This window comes from Oncorhynchus nerka, linkage group LG2 (assembly GCF_034236695.1).
Source record: "Oncorhynchus nerka isolate Pitt River linkage group LG2, Oner_Uvic_2.0, whole genome shotgun sequence".
In the NCBI taxonomy this organism is placed as follows: domain Eukaryota; kingdom Metazoa; phylum Chordata; class Actinopteri; order Salmoniformes; family Salmonidae; genus Oncorhynchus; species Oncorhynchus nerka.
In genome coordinates, this window is record NC_088397.1 from 81,043,635 (window position 1) to 81,068,019 (window position 24,385).

At 44.5% G+C, this 24,385-nt stretch overlaps 1 protein-coding gene across 1 annotated transcript; it reads right to left on the reverse strand.

The window, feature by feature from the left end:
* Positions 1-3,782: 3,782 nt before the first annotated feature.
* On the reverse strand, positions 3,783-5,722 carry LOC115146266 (cytokine-like protein 1). The gene is made up of 4 exons (XM_029688254.1): positions 5,463-5,722; positions 5,329-5,373; positions 4,806-4,952; positions 3,783-4,491 (listed from the first exon to the last, which is right to left on the reverse strand). Exons 1-4 carry the CDS (start codon positions 5,601-5,603, stop codon positions 4,387-4,389), a joined length of 438 nt encoding a protein of 145 aa, XP_029544114.1. The 5' UTR covers positions 5,604-5,722; the 3' UTR covers positions 3,783-4,386.
* Positions 5,723-24,385: the final 18,663 nt, after the last annotated feature.

The window sequence follows — 24,385 nt, forward strand, 5'->3', positions numbered from 1 at the left end:
GGTATCCTGGGAGGATATTGACCACATCCCGTCAGTCGAGGATGCCTAGTCATTCTTTAAAAGTAATTTCCTCACCATCTTAAATAAGCATGCCCCTTTCAAAAAATGTATAACTAAGAACAGATATAGCTCTTGGTTCACTCCAGAGCTGACTGTCCTCGACCAACACTAAAACATCCTGTGGCAGACTGCACTAGCATCGAATACTCCACGCGATATGTAACTTTTCAGAGAAATCAGGAACCAATACACGCAGTCAGTCAGGAAAGCAAATGCTAGCTCTTTCAAACATAAATTTGCATCCTGTAGCTCTAACTCCAAAAAGTTTTGTGACACTGTAAAGTCCATGGAGAATAAGAGCACCTCCTCCCAGCTGCCCACTTTACTGAGGCTAGGTAATTGAGAATTTCAATAACGGCTGGCCATGATTTCCTCCTGGCTACCCCAACCCCGGCCAACAGCTCTGCACCCCCGCAGCTACTTTCCCAAGCCCCCCCAGGTTCTCCTTCACCCAAATCCAGATTGCAGGTGTTCTGAAAGAGCTGCAAAACCTGGACCTGTACAAATCAGCTGGGCTAGACAATCTGGACCCTCCCTTTCTAAAATGATCCGCCATTGTTGCAATCCCTATTACCAGTCTGTTCAACCTCTCTTTTGTATCATCCGAGATCCCTAAAGATTGGAAAGCTGCCGCAGTCATCCCCATCTTCAAAGGGGGTGACACTCTAGACCCAAACTGTTATAGACCTATATCCACCCTGCCCTGCCTTTCTAAAGTCTTCGAAAGCCAAGTTAATAAACAGATCACTGACCATTTCGAATCCCACCGTACCTTCTCCGCTGTGCAATCTGGTTTCCGAGCTGATCACGGGTGCACCTCAGCCACGCTCAAGGTACTAAACTATATCATAACCGCCATCGATAAAAGACAATACTGTGCAGCCGTCTTCATCGACCTGGCCAAGGCTTTCAACTCTGTCAATCACCATATCCTTATCGGCAGACTCAACAGCCTTGGTTTCTCTGACTGCCTCGCCTGGTTCACCAACTACTTCTCAGACAGAGTTCAGTGTGTCAAATCGGAGGGCCTGTTGTCCGGACAACACCCACCCGTAGCACGCGCTCCAGCAGGTATATCTCACTGGTCGTCCCCAAAGCCAACACCTCCTTTGGCCGCCTTTCCTTACAGTCCTCTGCTGCCTATGAGTGGAAGGAATTGCAAAAATCGCTGAAGCTGGAGACTTATATTTCCCTCACTAACTTTAAACATCCGCTGTCAGAGCAGCTAACCGATCGCTACAGCTGTGCATAGCCCATCTGTAAATAGCCCACCCAATCGACCTACCTCATCCCCGTATTGTTTTTATTTACTTTTCTGCTCTTTTGCACACCAGTATTTCTACTTGCATATCATCATCTGCACATCTATCAATCCAGTATTAATTTGCTAAACTGTAATTACTTCACTACTATGGCCTATGTATTGCCTTACCTCCTCACTCCATTTGCACACACAGTATATAGACATTCTTTTTTTCTATTGTGTTATTGACTGTATGCTTGTTTATTCTATGTGTAACTCTGTGTTGTTGTTTGTGTCGCACTGCTTTGCTTTATCTTGGCCAGGTTGCAGTTGTAAATGAGAACTAAAAATAAAAAACCTTTCAAATATTCTAAGCCAGACCAGATAAACAAAACAGCCATCTATCTTTCCACAACCTTATCCAACAATCTTATCCCAAGACCCAACTTTGGGTCCCCATCACTAGGCAAACAGTAATTTAAGCAAATACCTCATCTGCAAAGGGATTTGTGGTTAGATTTGACATAAATTGTTCTTATTTCTGTAAAGTACAAGTAACACTGTAATTACATTGTCAAATACTGTAATACTTCAGCTTCCCAACAGAGGGCGGCGCATAATCAAAATATTTTGTATGTCTGGGAAAGTCATTGCAGTTGTAAAACAGTGGATGTATTGTATTTAAAGTGTGTATTTCTCTATGTGTGGATTATAATAATATCTACAGTTCCCCATCTTCTCTTTTAACGGTGCAGCTGGAATCTTCCTAAATACTTATTTTACTTCCTCTCACCCAGCAAACACCAAATAGATAATTAAAGGTAGAGTCAGCGATATGAGATAGATGCAGAAAGTAAATTGGGGCAATTTCTGCAAAACGCCAGTTGAGCCTGGCATTGAACAGCCAGGCTCAATTTCTCCGCTATTTTGGTGCCGTCTACCTTGCAGCGCGAAGTGAGCATATGCACATGCGCAGATATTGTGTGAGAGCGAAGTCCTGCATCTCACTCATGTCAATATCTGCTCGTGATTACGTCATTTCGCCGAGTCTACCTTTAATGGTTTCCGATTTCTACAGCTCCACTAGATGGAGGATCCATGACACATACTGTATCTTAAGGGAGGCCTCCTGCCAAATCCCAAGAAAATATATCTGGTGGATTCAAAACCTAGTGATGAGTAAGATTGATATCTTGTAAAGTATCAAGTAAGTCAAAAAGTATCATACATTTTCCCAGTTTACCTTTGGAACACATGTAATATAAAATTGGTCCAGAAGATACAGCAGAAATTGGAAACAGCTGACAAGCAATATCAGTTCACTCTCATAAGTCATAGTGGTTATAATAAGTACCATCTAACAGTGTGTTCCTACACTTAACCTATTCATGTGTGTTACCAATGTATCTAAAAATGTATAGGTATTTGATTTTTAGTAAGGACACTGTGAGAAAGTCATATGTTTAAAATGTTACTTAATTGACCTTCCTCTACTGTCAGACAGAGTCATATGTAAGGCACAATCCATTCTGAGGGACTCCCAGCATCCCTTGTTTGATGAATATACAGTATATTGCTTCCCTCAGAGCGCAGACACAGGCTCCCCAAGTTCAAAACAAACAGGTGAAAACTCTCCTTCATGCCAACTGCTATCAGCTTTCTCAATAAACTATATTAATACGGTTAGCTGTGTACATATCACTGCATGTGTTGTTTTGATGTATATTTATTGCCATGTACTCTATGCTAAATTAATATCCCGCTGGGGATAATAAAGAGTACTCTACAACAGATCTCAAAGGGGTGTGGAAACGCAATCACCTAGATTAACAGGCTAGCAAGAGAATATTGTTTGTATGTTACAAAGAAAGTGGAAAAATACTGCACCAATATTTCAGTAAAGCAGTATAATACCTAATAAGATAGAGTTCATAATTTGGTGGTTTCTGTTCAACAAATGTTGCGTGTTTAAGCAGATAGTATCACAACACCACCAATGTTTATTAGTCTGGTTTCACTTGACAAACTTTGTCAAGTGAAACCGAGGTGAAGTCTTCATCTCATGGTCTTGGCACACAATGTCAAGACTGGGACATCATTTCGATACACAGGGTAAGGGTCTTGGAAAACAATGTCTCGGTCTGGGCCTTGGTCATGGACAAGAGGATTTTAACTAACTTGGAGTAACTCAGAAGTGCAGGAAACAACATTTTTCCATATGGAAGCCAGAAGGTGTGTTTCCCCCCCATTTTAACTGTCTTGGTCTGATCTATAGTATGGGTCTCTAGAGTCTTGACTTCATCTCTGCAAGAAACATTACGTTTGTTTGAATCCTAACAGTCTGAGAAACATTGTCCGATTGGCAAAACAACCAATATTTACAGGCAAGCACAACAGGTAAAGTTGAGACATGGTAGCGAATGGTTGCAATCAATTGCAATTGTGCTTGCTACTCACACAACATATTTGAAAGCTCACGAGCATTAAAAAAGTTGTTTTATTACATACATATAACTAATACACATATGTATAGCCTACTGCACCAATTACAAGAAAATGCAATCATGATTAAGTATAGCCTATAGCTGAACAAGATACATTACTAGAGTTTAGGTTAAAGACTAGGCCTAGTCATACAATCAGCATGAGGTAATCAATCTTTTCTCAGGGATGTACGAGCTGGGACCTCGGTATGTATGAAGAGTTATGGAAACATACACGATATTTGGATAAATAAGGCATGCCTTTCGAACAGTGTGGTAGGTAAGCAGCGGTAAGTGAGGCACACAAACATTTTGGTTTATTCTGGTAAAAGGTTTTCATCAGAATAGCTGGTATTCAGCTAATTTCCTGTGGAAAGTTCTCCATTTGAAATGTAACCAGTCACATGCCATCTAACATGAGACCTCACTTGGACAAAAAACTCAAATCTTTAGGCTTAAAGGTTAGAAATTAAACTATGTTGGCATGTTTTTTTAGCTACAGTTGTGTGTGGTGCTATGTATGTGTGTGTGTGAGTGAAACAGAGTTTACATGCCCTCACAATTATATTCCCGTGTATGCGTGTTTGTCTCTGGATGGGCTCATCTCTTCTCTTCCACCAGCATCTGGAGCCTGTCCTCTCTGTAGTGAGGGGTACTCTGGCCAGTCTCAATGGCCTCACAGTCATCTGTAAAATACACCAGGTCCTGTGGGGAGGTCAAACAGTCACACTAAGGCATACGCGACATCTCCAACGGCAGAATGCGGATGCACAGCTGACTGAAATGTCGACAGATAATAAACTACAGAAGCAATTATCAGAATTGCTCCAACTCATGTGGTCATTGTCGTTATATAACTGTTGGCAAGACAGCACAAACAGACCTGGAACCAGGCTAGTTATTCCCTGCACCACATCCAGAGTAGGCTATGACAGACCTTTTTTTCTTCTTAAAAAATTAATTATTCTGGCTATGAAAGACAGCATGGTTCATTCCTCTGCAGAGCTGAGCAGACATACCCGATAACAGATTCTGTTGATGATTCTGTACAGGTTGCTGACTTTCTGCTTCAACAACACGATCCTGGGTCGCTCTCTGCAGTACTGTGTAGGAAGGTTCTCCATGACATAGAGGAAGTCACGGAGCTTGGTATTGATGCACGAATTCTATAGGGAAATAATAATGGCATTGTAAATCCTATAGCTCAATGGATATTCTACTATTTTGAATGAAAAAGTTTCACATAAACAGGTTCAGTTACTGAGGTACAACAATGTTTTTTATATGAATTTAAATCAATTGGCCAGATATGTTTTTAAGCTTTTGTTGGCATCCAACAACATTATGGAATGTATGCATCTTTTTTCTAGTCTATGGCAAACGTAGGTATTGCATCACCAACTCATTACAGTTTGTGCAACATAACTAAATGAGACATCAAATATGATGCAGGTTCACTGTCAAACATTTGTTAAATACTGACGTTTGAGAATCAACCTTTTGTTCACATCAACAGGATGATGTTGAACTATAACAACTCACTTGCGCATCCAGAAACATCTTGGGCAGAATCTCAACGCATGTTTTCTGCAACAGAAAAAGTTACAATTAGAAAACATTTGGATACATTAGGAAACTGTTTTATCAAATCAATAATGTAATTTGGAATAGCTCACCGTGCGATGATAATTGTGTAGTTTTGCCAAAAGGCCTATTATTTCCTTGCTCAAGCCGAGCACTCGGGAATAGCATGTCGGTGGTGCACAGTCAGCCAACCAAATAAAACTGAAGAAACACAACAAAAGTGCGAGTCTCATCTTTCAACCGTTGTTGCGTCGGTCAAAACAAGCGTATTGTGTTTAGGCAACTAGGTGAGAGCTTTACAACACGAGTGTGCTTCGCCCAGCACCTTTGCAGATTATAGTTGGACCGAGAAAAAAAAGTGATGATGACGTAGAAGAAAAATATTTCACTCTTCAATACATTTTGGAAACAAGTGTATGGAATATGATACGCCGTTTGGGTCTTTGCGTGTCAAAAAAGATACACGTCAAAAAACACTTTGATGCGCAACAAAGTGCAGCATCCCATTTTGTAACAATCAAAATGTATTAATGCATATATTGTTAACCAAAAATGCTAATTGATTTTGTTCACCCACACCAGAAGCGATTAGGACATGCAGGTTGAAATATCAGAACAAACTGACCCAATTATATTAATTTGGGGACAGGTGAAAAAGCATTAAACAATTATGGCAATTTAGCTAGCTAGCTTGCTGTTGACAGCTAATTTCTCGTGTGATATAACCATTGGGTTGTTATTTCACATGAAATGTACAAGGTCCTCTACTCCGACAATTCATCCACAGATGAGAAAGGCATTCGGTTTACCGTTTTATTGATCTCTCTCCTTCCTCTGGATTCTTCTTATTTTGGATTTAATATAGCTGTTGTCAGCCAACTTTATAGCATTACTAAAACCTACCTAACACCATACCGGATTCGCGAAAATGTATTTTGTCCCCCAACAAACTCGATCACGACATGCAGGTTGAAATATCAAACCGAGGTAAAGACAGTTTCAAGTAGGATATTCTACGGATATTCGCCTGTAGTTTTCCTTGTAACACGGAACCAATACCGGCGCCATTGTGCATACATTTATTTTGTCCCCCAAGACCAAACGCGATCCCGACACGCAGGTTAAAATATCAAAACAAATTCTGAACCAATTATATTAATTTGGGGAAGTCACGACTTCCACCGAAGGTGGCTCCTCTCCTTGTTCGGGGCGGTGCTCGGCGGTCGTCGTCGCCTACCCGCTGCCACCGATCCATTTTTCGTTTGTGTCTGTTTGTATTGTTTACACCTGTGTCTTATTAGTTGATTTCGGTGGGTATATTTACCTCCGCTGCCTGCTAGTCTTTGTGGGGATTGTTCTCTGTGGTTATGTAATTAGGGGTGCGTGTCTGCATCACAGGGTTACTTTTCTCACGGTAGTTGTGCCGTTTGGTATTGAGTTTAGGAGTAGAGGTTTCTCCTCCGTGTGTAGTGCTTTATTCCCTGTGTATGTGGCGACCTCGTTTGGGCGTGTTTCAGTCCCATGTTGTAGTTGAGTTGGGGCTGCTCAATAAACTATTTTGCCACAGGGATTTCCTTGCTCTCCTGCTCCTGATTCCTGCACGTCCCTCGTTAGGAAGCACGTAACAGAATCCCGCACCCCCCTATGGAATCAGCAGGAGTTGACACGCTCTCCACTTCTATGGAGGAGGAGCGCATGCAACACCACACCGCACCGCAGTTCTCCATCCTCTCGGGACCGCTATGGACCTCTCGGGACCGCTATGGATCAAGTGATGGCGATGATGAAGAGACGGGAGAGAGGTGGCCTGCCTGCCCCTCCACCGGCCACACTCCAACCAGCACCACCACCTTCTCCCAGCGGTATTCGGCGCTCGCGAGGGAGTACGATGGGTCGGCTGCCGGGTGCAAGGTTTTTTTTCTCCAGCTGGAGCTTTACCTGGCAACCGTGCACCCGACTCCTTCGGGAAGTGAGAGCGTGAATGCCCTCGTCTCCAGACTCGGCGAGGGACCACTACCCAGAGTTCACCCGCCGCTTCCGGGCCGTGTTGTGTTGTGTTGTTCAACGGCGGGTGGGCGTCTGTTCCATCTATGGCAGGAGACGAGGAGCACTCAAGACTTCGCGCTGGAGTTCAGGACCTTGGCCACAGGCACAGGGTAGAACGACAGGGCCCTGATTGACCACTATAGGTGCAGCTTACGTGAGGACGTTCGCAGGGAGCTAGCATGTAGAGACGCTACCCTCACCCTGGACCAGCTAGTGGACATGGCCATCAGGTTGGACAACTTGCTGGCTATGTGCGGGCGTCCGGCTCGGGTCCTGTTGGTTCCGCCCCCCCAGCCTCCGCTCCAACCCTCATGGAGTTAGGGTGTGCTGCAGCGAGAGCGATCGGAGGAGGAGCCTCCTCCTAAACTGGGTGTGGTCGGAGAGGGCACACTGCCAACAGGTGCTGGAGGAGCTCGTCTTGGAGTCCAGACGGCAGGCCGAGTACTGTTCGGGCACCCCAGGTGAGTCAGCACCAGGCTCACCCAGAGCCCCCTGTTGGTCACATGTATGAGTTTTTCCCCATTCCCAGCATAAGGCACTAGTCGATTCAGGCGCAGCGGGGAATTTCATGTACTGCGGTTTTGCGCGTATGTTAGGGATTCCCCTGGTTCAGATGGAGAAACCATTCCATGTGCACTCCCTAGAGAGTCGACCATTAGGGTCAGGGGTGGTCAGGGAGGCCACGGCTCCACTGGACATGTTTATACAGGATGGTCACAAGGAGTCTCTTCCTCATTGATTCACCTGCGTTTCCAGTGGTTCTGGGGATTCCCTGGTTGGCCTTTCACAACCCCATTTTTTTCATGGCAACAGAGGGCTCTAAAGTGGTGGTCAGAGGAGTGCTCAGGTAGGTGTGTGGGAGTCTCCATCGGTGCAACAACGGTGGAGAGTCCAGACCAAAGCTCCATCGTGCACATTCCCCCCGAATATGCCGATTTGGCTATCGCCTTCTGTAAAAAGAGGGCGACCCAATTACCACCTCATCGATGAGGGGATTGTGCGATAAACCTCCAGGTAAAAGCCGCACTTCCCAGGTGTCACGTGTATCCCCTGTCACAGGAGGAGGCGGTGGCTATGGAAACATGTCTCTGAATCTCCGAGGCAGGGGTATATTCGGTCCTCCATGTCACCCGCCTCCTCGGGTTTCTTTTTTGTGAAGAAGAAGGAGGGAGGTCTGCGTCTGTGCATTGACTATAGAGATCTAAATTCTATCATGGTGGGGTACAGTTACCCGCTACCGCTCATCGCTACAGAGTCATTTCACAGAGCACGCTTCTTCACAAAACTGGATCTCAGGAGCGTGTATAACTTGGTGCGTATCCGGGAGGGAGATGAGTGGAACATTTACATTACATTTAAGTCATTTAGCAGACGCTCTTATCCAGAGCGACTTACAAATTGGAAGACAGCGTTTAGTACCACATCCGGCCATTATGAGTACCTTGTCATGCCGTATGGGTTGAAGAATGCCCCAGCAGTCTTCCAATCCTTCGTAGACGAGATTCTCAGGGACCTGCACGGGCAGGGTGTGGTGGCGTATATCGATGACATTCTGATATATTCCGTCACACGCGCCGCGCATGTGTCTCTGGTGCACAGAGTACTTGGGCGACTGTTGGAGCATGACCTGTACTCCAAGGCTGAGAAATGCGTGTTCTCCCAACAGGCCGTCTCCTTCCTGGGTTATCGTATTTCCACATCAGGTTTGGTGGTGGAGTGTGACCGCATTGCAACCGTGCGTAATTGGCCGACTCCCACCACAGTAAAGGAGGTGCAGCGGTTTTTAGGGCTTGCCAATTACTACCGGAGGTTTATCCAGGGTTTTGAGCAGGTGGCTGCTCCCATTACCTCACTGCTGTAGGGGGCCCGGTGCGTCTGCGGTGGTCGGCTGAGGCGGACAGAGCGTTTTGTTGCTTGAGGACTCTGTTTACCGAGGCTCCCGTGTTGGCTCATCCTGGATCCCTCTTTGGCATTCATGGTGGAGGTGGACGCTTCCGAGGCTGTGATTGGAGCCGTGCTCTCACAGCGCTCGGGCTCACCACTGAAGCTCCGCCCCTGCGCTTTCCGTTCGAGGAAGCTCAGCCCGGTGGCGCGAAACTATGACGTGGGGGACTGGGAGTTGCTGGCTGTTGTAAAAGCCCTGAAGGTATGGAGACATTGGCTTGAGGGGGCTCAACACCCTTTCCTCATCTGGACCGACCACCGTAATCTGGAGTACATCAGGGCGGCGAGGAGACTGAACCCTCGCCAGGCAAGGTGGGCCATATTTTTCACCAGATTCAGATTTACGATATCGTATAGACCAGGTTCCCAGAACGCTAAGGCAGACTCACTGTCCCGTCTGTACGATACAGAGGAGCGGTCCATCGATCCCACCCCCATACTTCCGGCCTCTTGTCTGGTGGCGCCGGTGGTTTGGGAGGTGGACGCGGACATCGAGCGGGCATCTCGGTCAGAGCCTACTCCACCTCAGTGTCCAGCTGGACGGAGGTACGTCCCGCTTGGTGTTCGTGTTTCGGTGGGCGCACACAGGTCTTCCGGGTATCGATAGGACGGTGCGAAGCCTTACGGGGAAATACTGGTGGCCCACTTTAGCTAAGGACGTGAGGGTCTATGTCTCCTTCTGTTCAGTGTGCGCTCAGTGCAAGGCTCCTAGACACCTGCCCAGAGGGAAGTTACAACCCCTCCCCGTTCCACAGTGACCTTGGTCACACCTGTCGGTAGACTTCCTGACCGATATTACGATTGACCTTGTGCATTTCAGGTAAAATAACAACTCAATGTTTATGTCCCAGGACAAATTAGCTAGCAACAGCAAGCTAGCTACATAGGACAAATTAGCCAGCAAGTGCAATCTAGCTAGCTAAATTGCCATAAATGTTTACTGCTTTTCGACCTGTCCCTGTTATGTACCTCTTAACGGAGGGAGGTGCAGGAATCAGGAGCAGGAGAGCAAGGAAATCCCAGTGGCAAAATAGTTAATTAACCAGTCCCAACTCAACTACAACTACAACATGGGACTGAAACACGCCCAAACGAGGTTGCCACACACACAGGGAATAAAGCGCTACACACAGAGGAGAAACCTCTACTCCTAAACTCAATAACAAACGGCACAACTACCGTGAGAAAAGAAACCCCGTGATGCAGACACGCACCCCTAATTACATAACCACAGAGAACAATCCCCACAAAGACTAGCAGGCAGCGGAGGTAAATATACCCACCGAAATCAACTAATAAGACACAGGTGTAAACCGCCCGAACGGTGAGAGGAGCCACCTTCGGTGGATGTCGTGACATTAACCCCCCTCAAGACGTCCTCCACCGGCACCCAGTATCTCTCCTCCGGACCGTACCCCTCCCAATTCACGAGGTACTGATGGCCCCTCACCCGACACCTCCAGTATGGATCACACTGTGTACACCGGGGCCCCCTCGATGTACAGGGGGGGCGGAGGGACCTCCCGCACCTCAGCATTTCAGGTAAAATAACAACTCAATGTTTATGTCCCAGGACAAACTAGCTAGCAAGGGCAAGCTAACTAGCTAAATTGCCATAAATGTTTACTGCTTTTCGACCTGTCCCTGTTACGTGCCTCTTAACGGAGGGAGGTGCAGGAATCAGGAGCAGGAGAGCAAGGACATCCCAGTGGCAAAATAGTTAATTAACCAGTCCCAACTCAACTACAACTACAACATGGGACTGAAACACGCCCAAACGAGGTTGCCACACACACAGGGAATAAAGCGCTACACACGGAGGAGAAACCTCTACTCCTAAACTCAATACCAAACGGCACAACTACCGTGAGAAAAGAAACCCCGTGGTGCAGACACGCACCCCTAATAACATAACCACAGAGAACAATCCCCACAAAGACTAGCAGGCAGCGGAGGTAAATATACCCACCAAAATCAACTAATAAGACACAGGTGTAAACCGCCCGAACGGTGAGAGGAGCCACCTTCGGTGGAAGTCGTGACATTAACCCCCCCTCCCCCCTCAAGACGTCCTCCACCGGCACCCAGTATCTCTCCTCCGGACCGTACCCCTCCCAATTCACGAGGTACTGATGGCCCCTCACCCGACACCTCCAGTATGGATCACACTGTGTACACCGGGGCCCCCTCGATGTCCAGGGGGGGCGGAGGGACCTCCCGCACCTCAGCATTTCAGGTAAAATAACAACTCAATGTTTATGTCCCAGGACAAACTAGCTAGCAAGTGCAAGCTAACTAGCTAAATTGCCATAAATGTTTAATGCTTTTCGACCTGTCCCCAAATTAATATAATTGGTTGAGTTTTTTTGATATCTTAACTTCTTAAGGATAGGGGGCAGTATTTCCCCTTTGGATGAATTGCGTGCCCATAGTGAACTCTATCAAAATCTGTCCTAAATTGCTAATATATGCATATTATTATTATTATTGGATAGAAAACACTCACAGGGCAGGCAATCTTCCAAACTAGTTTTTATTCTATTGTACTGGATCTAATACATATTAGTATTTTACATACATTCATAAGTGTAATAATTGTTTTATGCCATACTGTGAAAAACTCTCTTGGCTGCTGGCTCTGTCACTTTCAGACATGTGCAGAGCAGACTGAAAGGGGAAGGGAAGCTCTTGGCTTGAACCAGAGGGGTTCTCTGTAAAGAGAGAGTAATCCAAAAGGCACAGACACACCCATTGACCTGCAATTGGCACCATTGACCTGTATGTATACTCTCCTGATTGGCTCTGTGGTGCTTAGTCAATAGGAACTACGTTGCAGGCCCCATCATAAAGTTTGTACACTGTCTGGCAGTCTGACTAAAGTGCCAGAGGTGTGAGGAGAGACATCCTCCTTTGTATTTATGGGAACAAATATTTCCTAACACTTTGGACCCTATTCTTGGACTGTTAGAAGACACAATGCGTGTAATTTTACTAATTACTGTCCATCAGTAACCTCAACCTGTGGGTGTTTTGGCCAGTAAAGTGCCAACTCAATTCTACCACTGACTAGTCTCTCATGCCCCTCTGAACGGGGACACAGGGCAATAGTTTGTCATCTAAACTAGACCTTTTTTTTACTGGAGTGCACTAACCCCCAATTGGGGTTATTTTCTTGACACACAGTAGCGGTTTACCAGATAATAAGTCAAGAAGAGCAAAAGTCAATTGTTGTAAGGGTGTATTACGTCCTGTGCAGGCCCCTTTGTCATATCCATTCTGGATTCTGAGTGGTAAAATCATTTCTGAAAAATGCCTCTGTGTATACTGTATGTGGGAATGTCTTATGTCCGTCCTACATGTAGTGTTGGTACATGGACTATTCCTCAACTGCATATACCATAAATTGCTATTGCAAATAGAAGTATTATGTTCAACAACTGACATTTTCAGATATTATTTTGACAAACACACTTTGGTGCTTACAATTAATTCTCTATTGTCATAGACTTGGTGGGTACTGTCATCTTTGATGACTTTCTTTAAGCACGTACTGATGAAACTGTCACTAAATATTTTTTTCTTAAAGTCTACAAACGCTCTACATTTATTCACTCTGTGATAGGGTTGAATTGTAACGTTCGTCGTCCTCGTCTGAGGAGTATGAAGGATCGGAGGACCAATGCGCAGTGTGCTACGTGTTCATGATGATATTTATTAAACTCAGAACACTAAACAAAAATGACAAAGAGAATGGCACGAAACGAAACAGTCCTGTACAGTGAATATATAAAACAGAAAACCCACAAAACACAGGTGGGAAAAGGCTACCTAAGTATGATTCTCAATCCGAGACAACGAACGTCACCTGCCTCTGATTGAGAACCATACCGGGCCAAACACAAAACCACAACATAGAAAAAAGAACATAGACTACCCACCCAACTCACGCCCTGACCATACTAAAACAAAGACATAACAAAAGAACTAAGGTCAGAACATGACAGTACCCCCCCCCATGACAGTCTGGGTGGGCGTCTGTCCGCAGTGGCGGCTCTGGCGCGGGACGTGGACCCTATTCCATCATAGTCTCGGCCCACTTAAGTGGCGCCTTGGGAGTGGCGACCCTCACCGCCAACCTCGGACTGAGGACACCTGCAGCAGGCCCGAATGCACAGGAGATTCCGGCAGCACCGGACAGGTGGGAGATACGGGACAGGCGGGAGGGAATGGCGATTCCGCATCTCCTCCTCACCAGATTTGCCAGTTCTTGCTGTGAGATGATACCCCACTCTTCCACCAAGGCACCTGCAGGTTCCCGGACATTTCTGGGGGAAATGGCCCTAGCCCTCACCCTCTGATCCAACAGGTCCCAGATGTGCTCAATGGGATTGAGATCCGGGCTCTGCGCTGGCCATGGCAGAACACTGACATTCATGTCTTGCAGGAAATCACAAACAGAACGAGCAGTATGGCTGGTAGCATTGTCATACTGGAGGGTCATGTCAGGATGAGCCTGCAGGAAGGGTACCACATGAGGGAGGAGGATGTCTTCCCTATAACGCACAGCGTTGAGATTGCCTGCAATGACAACAAGCTCAGTCCGATGATGCTGTGATACACCGCCCCAGACAATGACGGACCACCTCCAAATCGATCCCGCTCCAGAGTACAGGCCTCTGTGTAACGCTCATTTTTTTTGACGATAAACGCGAATCCGACCATCACCCCTGGTGAGACAAAACCCCGACTCTTCAGTGAAGAGCACTTTTTGCCAGTCCTGTCTGGTCAAGCGACAGTGTGTTTGTTGCCAGTGATGTCTGGTGAGGACCTGCCTTACAACAGGCCTACAAGCCCTCAGCCAGCCTCTGTTCGCAATAGGCTGAGAGTCTGAGCACTGATGGAGGGGTTGTGCGTTCTTGGTGTAACTCGGGCAGTTGTTGCCATCCTTCACCTGTCCCGCAGTTGTGATGTTCGGATGTACCGATCCTGTGCAGGTGTTGTTACACGTGGTCTGCCACTGCGAGGACGATCAGCTGTTTGTCCTGTCTCCCTGTAGCGCTGTCTGATCAAATCAAATCAAAATCAAATAAAATCAAATGTATTTATATAGCCCTTCGTACATCAGCTGATATCTCAAAGTGCTGTACAGAAACCCAGCCTAAAACCCCAAACAGCAAGCAATGCAGGTGTAGAAGCACGGTGGCTAGGAAAAACTCCCTAGAAAGGCCAAAACCTAGGAAGAAACCTAGAGAGGAACCAGGCTATGTGGGGTGGCCAGTCCTCTTCTGGCTGTGCCGGGTGGAGATTATAACAGAACATGGCCAAGATGTTCAAATGTTCATAAATGACCAGCATGGTCGAATAATAATAAGGCAGAACAGTTGAAACTGGAGCAGCAGCATGGCCAGATGTGTCTCACAATACGGACATTGCAATTTATTGCCCTGGCCACATCTGCAGTCCTCATGCCTCCTTGCAGCATGCCTTAAGCACATTCACGCAGATGAGCAGGGACCCTGGGCATCTTTCTTTTGGTGTTTTTCAGAGACAGTAGAAAGGCCTATTTAGTGTACTACGTTTTCATAACTGTGACCTTAATTGCCTACCGCCTATCGTAAGCTGTTAGTGTCTTAACGACCGTTCCACAGGTGCATGTTCATAAATTGTTTATGGTTCATTGAACACGCATGGGGAACAGTGTTTAAACCCTTTACAATGAAGTTCTGTGAAGTTATTTGGATTTGTACTAAATATCTTTGAAAGATAGGGTCCTGAAAATGGGACATTTCTTTTTTTGCTGAGTTTATTAATGTACAACAATATAGAAGATACATGACTAAAGGTTATGCAATATGTGTGCATATCCACTGCATGCTTCTTAGGTGTGTAATTGACATGACCAAGGAGCTATTGACATTTAAAACTATGAAAAATGTACATTACAGCGTGTGATTTTACAGTACACAATTAAGTGTGCAATATATAAAGCTAGTCTTTGGACATTCTAAAGTTTGTTTGAGTCCAGTAGGTCACATGACCAAGGAGCTATTGAAGTTTTACATTTTTAAAAATTAATGTAAAAACGTGTGAGATGAAAATGGACAAACCTAAAGGGTGTGCAATATAGAGGGGTAGTCAGTGGACATTCTGCACCTTGTTTGAAGTCAGTAGGTCACATGACCAAGGAGCTATTGAAATGTAAAATCGAATGTAAAAAAGTTTGTACTTTGTTTACGCTCCCTAACTAATTAAACTAGGAATACAAAAAGCTGCTCACATTTCCACATGTTTATTTGCTTTGGAAAGCAAATTAATGTCCAAATCGTGAAAATAAGATCTGTGCAATGTTGTGCACAATTCTTCCAACATCATGACACTTATTTGGAGTCTGTGGCTCAAGTGGTTTGAAAGCTATTGATGTTTGAAAGCGTGAATATCCAACTTGAAACTGTCTTTACCTTGTTAAATATCAAAACAAACACTGAATCAATTATATTAATTTGGGGAAAGGTCGAAAAGCATTAAACATTTATGGCAATTTAGCTAGCTAGCTTGCAGTTGCTAGTTAATTTGTCCTATTTAGCTAACTAGCTAGCTGTTGCTAGCTAATTTGTCCAGGGATATAAACATTAAGTTGTTATTTCACCTGACATACAGATGGTCCTCTACTCCTACAATTAATCCACAAATAAAACGGTCAACCAAACCATCTCAAGTAAGCTCTCCTTCTTTCACGCTTCTTTTTCTTCTTTGGACTTTATATGGCGATTGGCAACTAACTTTCATAATAAGGTGCATTACCACAAGTGACCTCTGTTCATCTTTCAATCACCCACATGGGTATATGCTTCTAAAAACCAATGAGGAGATAGGAGAGGCAGGACATGCTCCTGACAACGCAGACGCTCGTTGGCACTCGCGAGCAGTGAGGGTACAATTATTGAATAACGCATGTATGTGTACATTTATTTTGCAACACTCGCACACTTGACGCATCTGGTTTGGGCATGGTGTTATGCTTCGGACACACCGACAGTCATTGCATTACAATTTTGCACAATGATGCTGTCGATATGTTTGAAGAGTTACATGCTGACCTCACCACTTGTGCAGTGAGCGTTGCAAAATACATTTACGCATACTTGTTATTCAATCATTGCACCCACATTGCTCGCGAGCGTCTGCGTGGCCAGGTGCTAAAATAGAAATTGGTTCTATGTGAAGCTCAACGAGTTGCAAGTCCGGCCTCTCCCATCTCCTCATTGGTTTTTAGGAGCATATACCCACCTGGGTGATTGAAAGATGAACTTAGGTCCACACTGTTCGGTTATAGTAATACTGTAAAGTTGTTTGCCAACAGCCATATAAAGTCCAAAGAAGTCAAATAAGCCTGAAGGAAGGAGGAGAGGTGACGAGAAACAAATTTGGTTTACCGTTTTATCTGTGGATTAATTATCGGAGTAGAAGACGTTGTGCATTTCAGGTAAAATAACAACCCAATGTTTATATTACAAGGACAAATTAGCTAGCAACAGCAAGCTAGCATGCTTTTTGACCTGTCCCCAAATTAATATAATTGGTTCAGAGTTTGCTTTGATATTTCAACCTGCGTTTTCTGATCGCTTCTGGTGTAGATGAACAAAATCAACTAGCGCGCGAAGCGTATGTGAACGCACGTGTGCATGTGGTTTGGTCAGCATGTAAGGCACTGCATCTCAGTGCTGGAGGCGTCACTACAGACCCTGGTTCGATTCCAGGCTGTATCACTGAGTCCCATAGAGCGGCGTACAATTGGCCCTGCGTTGTTAGGGTTTTGCCGGGGTAGGCGTCATTTTAAACAAGAATTTGTTCTTAACTGACTTGCCTAGTTAAATAAAGGTTAAATATATATATTTTTAAATGTATTGATAGTTATTACACATTGGTTGAAATGTGTTAAAAACATATATTTTGGAAATTGCCAAAAACGGAGCTATAAGATGACTGCACTGTTGCAGATGTTTAACATACAATTGACAAGAACACTAAAATTATGTTTTTGATAAAAATGTTATTAATTTATCATAATGTCATTCATGAAATGTGTTAAAATATTGATAGTGAATAGATATGTATTTAACAAGACGTGCAACTAATTTGTTCTAATAACTACCTGCCTAAAGACAAAGCCTGCAACTATCTGACTATTTTATATTACTTGCTGACTATTTCAACAAAATTATTATAAATAATTCTGTTCATTTTTATCATACCATCAGTGAGTAACATACTGGTGCGACATTTAAGACCACATAGCAGAATCTAACAGGGTCCCCCCTACCCTGGTCCCAGATCTGTTTATGCTGTTTTGGCCATTGTCATCTGTAATGACTTATTTGTTTCTTGTCACACCAAACAGATCTGGGACCAGGCTTGGGGTACAGTATAGGACCAGTAGGAATCTTCTGTACCCAGAATTGATCCTATGACCAATTTTTAGATGACCAACCCGGACCAACAAACTCAGGGTTGGTTGTCTAAAACCACCAACAAACTCCACCGACCCATTCTTCAGATTAAGGAAGTTCCTCTTCTTCCTCTTCCTGTTGGTGGCTCCCAAGGTGTTCTGGGGTTCCAGCGGGGTGCGGAACACAAACACCCTCTCCCCCGTAGTGGGGATGTCCAGTACTACTGCATCGTTCCCCAGGCCAGAGGTGGAGTGTTCTGCTGCAGTAGTAGAGTCAAACACAGTTTCACTGTCCACCTCTACTCCTCCTCCCACTGAAATCAGAACAAAGTCTTGGAGCTGTTCCGAGGTTGTGGTTTGGCTCATTCCAGTCGTGACTGGTTTGGGAGTGGGTTGTTGTGGAGTGGGTCGAAGAACTCCCTCCCTCCCCTTTTCCTGGACCAATACTTGAATGTCGTCCCTGGGAGCCTCAGGTCTGGGTTTGAGAAACTGCCTCTCCAGCAGGGCTCTGCCTCTGCCTCTTCTCCTGAAACCTGGAAAATGAAGATCATGACATTTCCTTAGGAATTCTGAAGCACCTACAGTGCATTCGGAAAGTATTCAGACCCCTTCACTTTTTCCACAATTTGTTACGTTACAGCCTTATTCTAAAATGGATTAAATAACCATTTTTACTCATCAATCTACACACAATACCCCATAATTACAAAACTAAAACAGGTTTTTAGAAATGTTTGCAAATTTATAAAAAATAAAAACAGAAATACCTATTTACATAACTATTCAGACCCTTTGCTATGAGACTCGAAATTGAGCTCAGGTGCATGCTGTTTCCATTGACCATCATTGAGATGTTTCTACAACTACAACTTGATTGGAGTCCACTTGTGGTAAATTCAATTGATTGGACATGATTTGGAAAGGTCCCACAGTTGGCAGTGCATGTCAGAGCAAAAACCAAGCCATGAGTTCAAAGGAATTGACCGTAGAGCTCTGAGACATGATTATGTCGAGGCACAGATCTGGGGAAGGGTACCAACACATTTCTGCAGCATTGAAGGTCCCCAGGAACACAGTGGCCTCCATCATTCTTAAATGGAAGAAGTTTGGAACCACCAAGACCCTTCCTAGAACTGGCCGACCAGCTAAACTGCGCAATCAGGGGAGAAAGGCCTTGGTCAGTGAGGTGACCAAGAACCCGATGGTCACTGACAGAGCTCCAGAATCCCTCTGTGGAGATGGGAGAACCTTCCAGAAAGACAACCAACCATCTCTGCAGCACTCCACCAATCACGCCTTTATGGTAGAGTGGGCAGATGGAAGCCACTCTTCAGTAAAAGGCACATGACAGCTCGCCAGGAGTTTGCCAAAAGGCACCTAAAGGACTTTCAGACCAGGAGTGGCTTCAGGACAAGTCTCTGAATGTCCTTGAGTGGCCCAGCCAGACCCTGGACTTTAACCCGATTTGAACATCTCTGGAGAGACCTGAAAATAGCTGTGCAGCGATGTTCCCCATCCAAGCTGAAAGAACTTGAGAGGATCTGCAGAGAAAAATGGGAGAAACTCCCCAAATACAGGTGTGCCAAGCTTGTAGTGTCATAACCAAGAAGATTCAAGGCTGTAATCGCTGCCAAAGGTATTTCAACAAAGTACTGAGTAAAGGGTCTGAATACTTATGTAAATGTAATATTTTGCAAGAATAAAAAAAAACTGTTTTGATTTGTCATTATGAGGTATTGTGTGTAGATTGATGAGGAAAACCCCCAATTTATTCAATTTTGAATGAGGAAGTAACGTAACAAAATGTGGAAAAAGGGGTCTGGATACTTTCTGAATGCACTGTAATTAGCACACATACCCATAGGTTCAATTCAATTAGGGTTCACAGAATTGGGTTCACAAAGGCTTTTGTTATTTTTTATTAGTGGGACCAAAATGGATGTACCACTCAATGTCGCTATGCTTTATCATTATTGAGGTATTAACCTTTTTAAATTCACACAGACCCACCTGTCCTCGTTAGCATTGTATTGATAAGTTTAAGAGGGAGATAGAGAGAGAAACACAGCTGCATGTGAGCTCCTGCTTCTTTCAGTATGTTTTTACAAAAAGATAGATAAACTTGGATTTTTTTGGCAGGGACATATACATGATGCTACCCTCCATAGCACAACCTTCACTCCAGATCAAACTCCCAACCTACAAATTGATTTTGGACAAAATTACCTGGAAGGTTTCCTACTACCAAGGATTCCTTTTTCCAAGCTATACAGTGGGTGCTCTGGCAAACAAACAGCAGAGACCTGTTTGTGTGACACCTACTCCCGTTGCCTGCTGCACTGCTGCTTGGATTCCACCTGGCGAGCTGTTCACCGTCTGCCCTGGCCTGTCTCCCCCTGTCTGGTACAGGTACCCTCGCCACACTCCACCCTCTCTCCCGAGCTTTCGCTTACCTCCAGTACACACGCACTGTTGAGGCGAGTGACTCTGAACTTACAATGGCTAGCACAAAGTTGTTATATTTTTTTCTTGTAACTTATGCTATTTGCCTCTTGACTCCTGCATGCTTTGTTGACTATGAACTTTCTTGTTCACCCAACCGTGGGACAGACTATGTTTGTTCTCACACTTGGGTCTCTGACTCTCTATTGACTACACAGACTCTTGGCCTTCCATCCTATTCTAACCACCTCTCGGCAGCTTTGTATTCATGTTACCTGATGAAATTGCTGTACAATATGATCTTGTTGCCATCTAATGCACATTCAAATGTCATAAATCAACACCGCAGAGCTCTCCCTGTCATATGCAGTGCCATGATTGTACTACTGCTGCTGATATCTGGAAATGTGCATGTACACTCTGGCCCATCTACTGTTGCTAGCCCCAATTCTGACATGTGCTCTGATATCTGCTTCACTGATTTCTGCTCTTGTAAAAGCCTGGGTTTTCTGCACGTTAACACTAGAAGCGTATTACCTAAAATGTATCAATTGAAAGTGTGAGTTAACAGCTCGAATCCAGATGTGTTGGTCATTACTGAGACATGGTTAAGGAAGAGTGTTTTGAATACTGATGTTAACCTTTCTGGTTATAACCTTTTTCGGCATAACAGATCTTCCAAAGGGGGTGGAGTGGCGATCTTTACCAAGGATCACTTTCAGTGCTCGATTGTCTCCACCAAGTCTGTCCCCAAACAATTTGATTTGCTGGTTTTTGTTGACTGTTGTTAGGTGTTACTGTCCTTCATCAGCACTGGCCTGTACCCTACCTGCCCTAAGCTCTCACCTGGCCCCTTACACTAAGTCTGAAATTGTCCTGCTAGGTGACCTAAACTGGGACATGCTTAAACTTCTTATGGCTTTGGGGCAGTATTGAGTAGCTTGGATGAATAAGGTGCCCAGAGTAAACTACCTGCTACTCAGTCCCAGAAGCTAGGATATGCATATTATTAGTAGATTTGGATGGAAAACACTCTGAAGTTTCTCAAACTGTTTGAATGATGTCTGTGAGTATAACATAACTCATATGGCAGGCAAAAACCTGAGAAAAATGAAACCGGAAAGTGGGAAATCTGAGGTTTGTAGTTTTTCAACTCTTTGCCTATCCAAGATACAGGGTAAATTTGGTCCGCTTGCACGTCCTAAGGCTTCCACTAGATGCCAACGGTCTTTTGAACCTTGTTTGAGGCTTCTACTGCGAAGGAGGAGAGAATGAGAGCTGATTGAGTAAGAGGTCTGCCAGAAGGCCATGAGCTCATTCAGGCGCGCTCTGTGAGAGGTAGCTGCGTTCCATTGCATTTCTAAAGACAAAGTAATTCTCCGGTTGAAACATTATTGAAGTTTATGTTAAAAACATCCTAAAGATTGATTCTATACATCGTTCGACATGTTTCAACGAATTGTAATGGATTTTTAAAACTTTTCGTCTGGCCTGCGTGTCGGGAATTTGGATTTGTGAATTAAAGGCGCGAACAAAAAGGAGGTATTTGGACATAAACGATGGACTTTATCGATCAAAACAAACATTTATTGTGGAACTGGGATTCCTGGGAGTGCATCCTGATGAAGATCATCAAAGTTAAGTGAATATTCATCATGCTATTTCTGACTTCTGTTGACTTCACAACATGGCGGATATCTGTATGGCTTTACTCAGATTATAGCATGGTGTGCTTTTTCGGTAAAGCTTTTTTGAAATCTGACACAGCGGTTGCATTAAGGAGAAGTTTATCTAAAGATCCATGCATAACACTTGTATCTTTTATCAATATTTACTAGGACTATTTCTGCAAATTGATGTGGCTCTCTGTAACATGTGTAACATGAAGTCCTATGAGTGTCATCTGATGAAGATCATCAGAGGTTAGTGATTAATTTTATCTAGATTTCTGCTTTTTGTGACTCCTCTCTTTGGCTGGAAAAATGTCTGTGTTTTTCTGTGACTAGGTGCAGACCTAACATAATCAAATGGTGTGCTTTCGTCATAAAGCATTTTTTAAATCGGACACTGTGGTGGGATTAACAACAAGTGTATCTTTAAAATGATGTAAAATAATTGTATGTTTGAGGAATTTTAGTCAGGATGACTGGCTCTCATTCAGGCAAATGACAAATAAGTGCACTCAGGCTATCCGGAAGGCCAAAGTTTAAGAGAGGGTCTCTCTCTATGTGTCTAAACCCAAGAAGTTCTGGGAAACGGTTAAAGACCTGGAGAATGAACCCTCTTCCTCACAGCTGCCCATGTCCCTTAATGTTGATGATGTGGTTGTTACTGACAAGGAGCACATGGCTGAGCACTTTAATCACCACTTCATTGCGTCCTATTTGACTCAGCCATGTCTCCTTGCCTGTCCAACATCTCATCTCCCTCCCCTTTTAATGCGACTAGCCCCGATGCCCCTCCCTCTTTTTCCCCTGCTCCGCTACAAAGTTTCTCCTCAAAAACACATCTGGGTCAGATGGTTTAGACCCTTTCATCTTGAAGGTTGCTGCCCCTATCATCGGGAAAGCCTATCTCTGACCTTTTAAACTTGTCTCTCCTCTCTGGGAAGGCAGCCACAGTGCATCCTTTATTTAAAGGGGAGATCAAGCGGATCCTAACTGTATAGGTCCATTTCTATTTTGCCCTGTTTATCGAAAGTGCTGGAAAACCTTCAATGATCAACTGACTGGCTTTCTTGATGTCTATAGTATCCTCTCTGGTGTGCAATCTGCTTTCCGCTTAGGTTAGGGATGTGTCACTGCAACCTTAAAGGTCCTCAATGATGTCACCATTGCCCTTGATTCTAAGCAATATTGTTTTGCTATTTTTATTAACTTGGCCAAAGCTTTTGATACGGTAGACCATTCCATTCTTGTGGGCCGGCTAAGGAGTATTGGTGTCTCCGAGGAGTCTTTGGGCTGGTTTGCTAACTACCTCTCTCAAAGAGTGCAATGTATAAAGACAGAACAGCTGCTGTATCAGCCACTGCCTGTCACCAAGGGAGTACCCCAAGGCTCGATCCTAGGCCCCAAGCTCTTTTCAATTTACATCAACAACATAGCTCAGGCAGTAGTACTCTCTCTTATCCATTTATATGCAGATGATACAGTCTTGTACTCAGCTGGCCCCTCCCTGGATGTTGTGTTAAATGCTCTACAACAAAGCTTTCTTCGTGTACAACAAGCTTTCTCTGCCCTTAACCTTGTTCTAAACACCTCCAAAACAAAGGTCATGTGATTTGGTAAGAAGAATGCCTCTTTCCCCACAGGTGTGATTACTACCGCTGAGGGTTTAGAGCTTGAGGTAGTCACCTCATACAAGTACTAGATAGTACACTGTCCTTCTCTTAGCACATATCGAAGCTGCATGCTAAAGTTAAATCGATATTTGGTTTCCTCTATCGTAATCTCAACTCTTTCACCCAGCTGCCAAACTAACCCTGATTTAGATGACCATCCTACCCATGCTAGATTACGGAGACGTAATTTATAGATTGGCAGGTAAGGGTGCTCTCGAGCGGCTAGATGTTCTTTACCATTCGGCCATCAGATTTGCCACCAATGCTCCTTATAGGACACATCACTGCACTCTATACTCCTCTGTAAGCTGGTCATCTCTGTATACCCTTTCGCAAGACCCAATGGTTGATGCTTATTCATAAAACCTTCTTAGGCCTCACTCCTCCCTACCTATCAGCCCTCATTCTCCACCTATTCTGCCAGTCACATTCTGTTAAAGGTCCCCAAAGCACACACATCCCTGGGTCGCTCATCTTTTCAGTTTGCTGCAGCTAGTGACTGGAACGAGCTGAAAAAAAAACACTCAAACAATTTGATCTCAATCTCTTCATTCAAAGACACAATCAAGGACACTCTTACTGACAGTTGTGGCTGCTTCGTGTGATGTATTGTTGTCTCTACCTTGCCCTTTGTGCTGTTGTCTGCGCCCAATAATGTTTGTACCATATTTTGTGCTGCTACCATGTTGTGTTAGTACCATATTGTTGTCATGTTGTGTTGCTACCCTGCTGTGTTTTTGTCTTAGGTCTCTTTATATAGTGTTGTGGTGTCTCTTTTGTCGTGATGTGTGTTTTGT

What these genes read in the sequence shown, in the direction of transcription:
- LOC115146266 (XM_029688254.1), bottom strand. Translation starts at nt 5,603, where the DNA reads ATGAGACTCGCACTTTTGTTGTGTTTCTTCAGTTTTATTTGGTTGGCT. An exon ending in AGATGTTTCTGGATGCGCAA is followed by an intron (nt 4,953 to 5,328) that starts GTGAGTTGTTAT and finishes ATTTCCCTATAG; the next exon opens with AATTCGTGCATCAATACCAA. An exon ending in TCAACAGAATCTGTTATCGG is followed by an intron (nt 4,492 to 4,805) that starts GTATGTCTGCTC and finishes ACCTCCCCACAG; the next exon opens with GACCTGGTGTATTTTACAGA.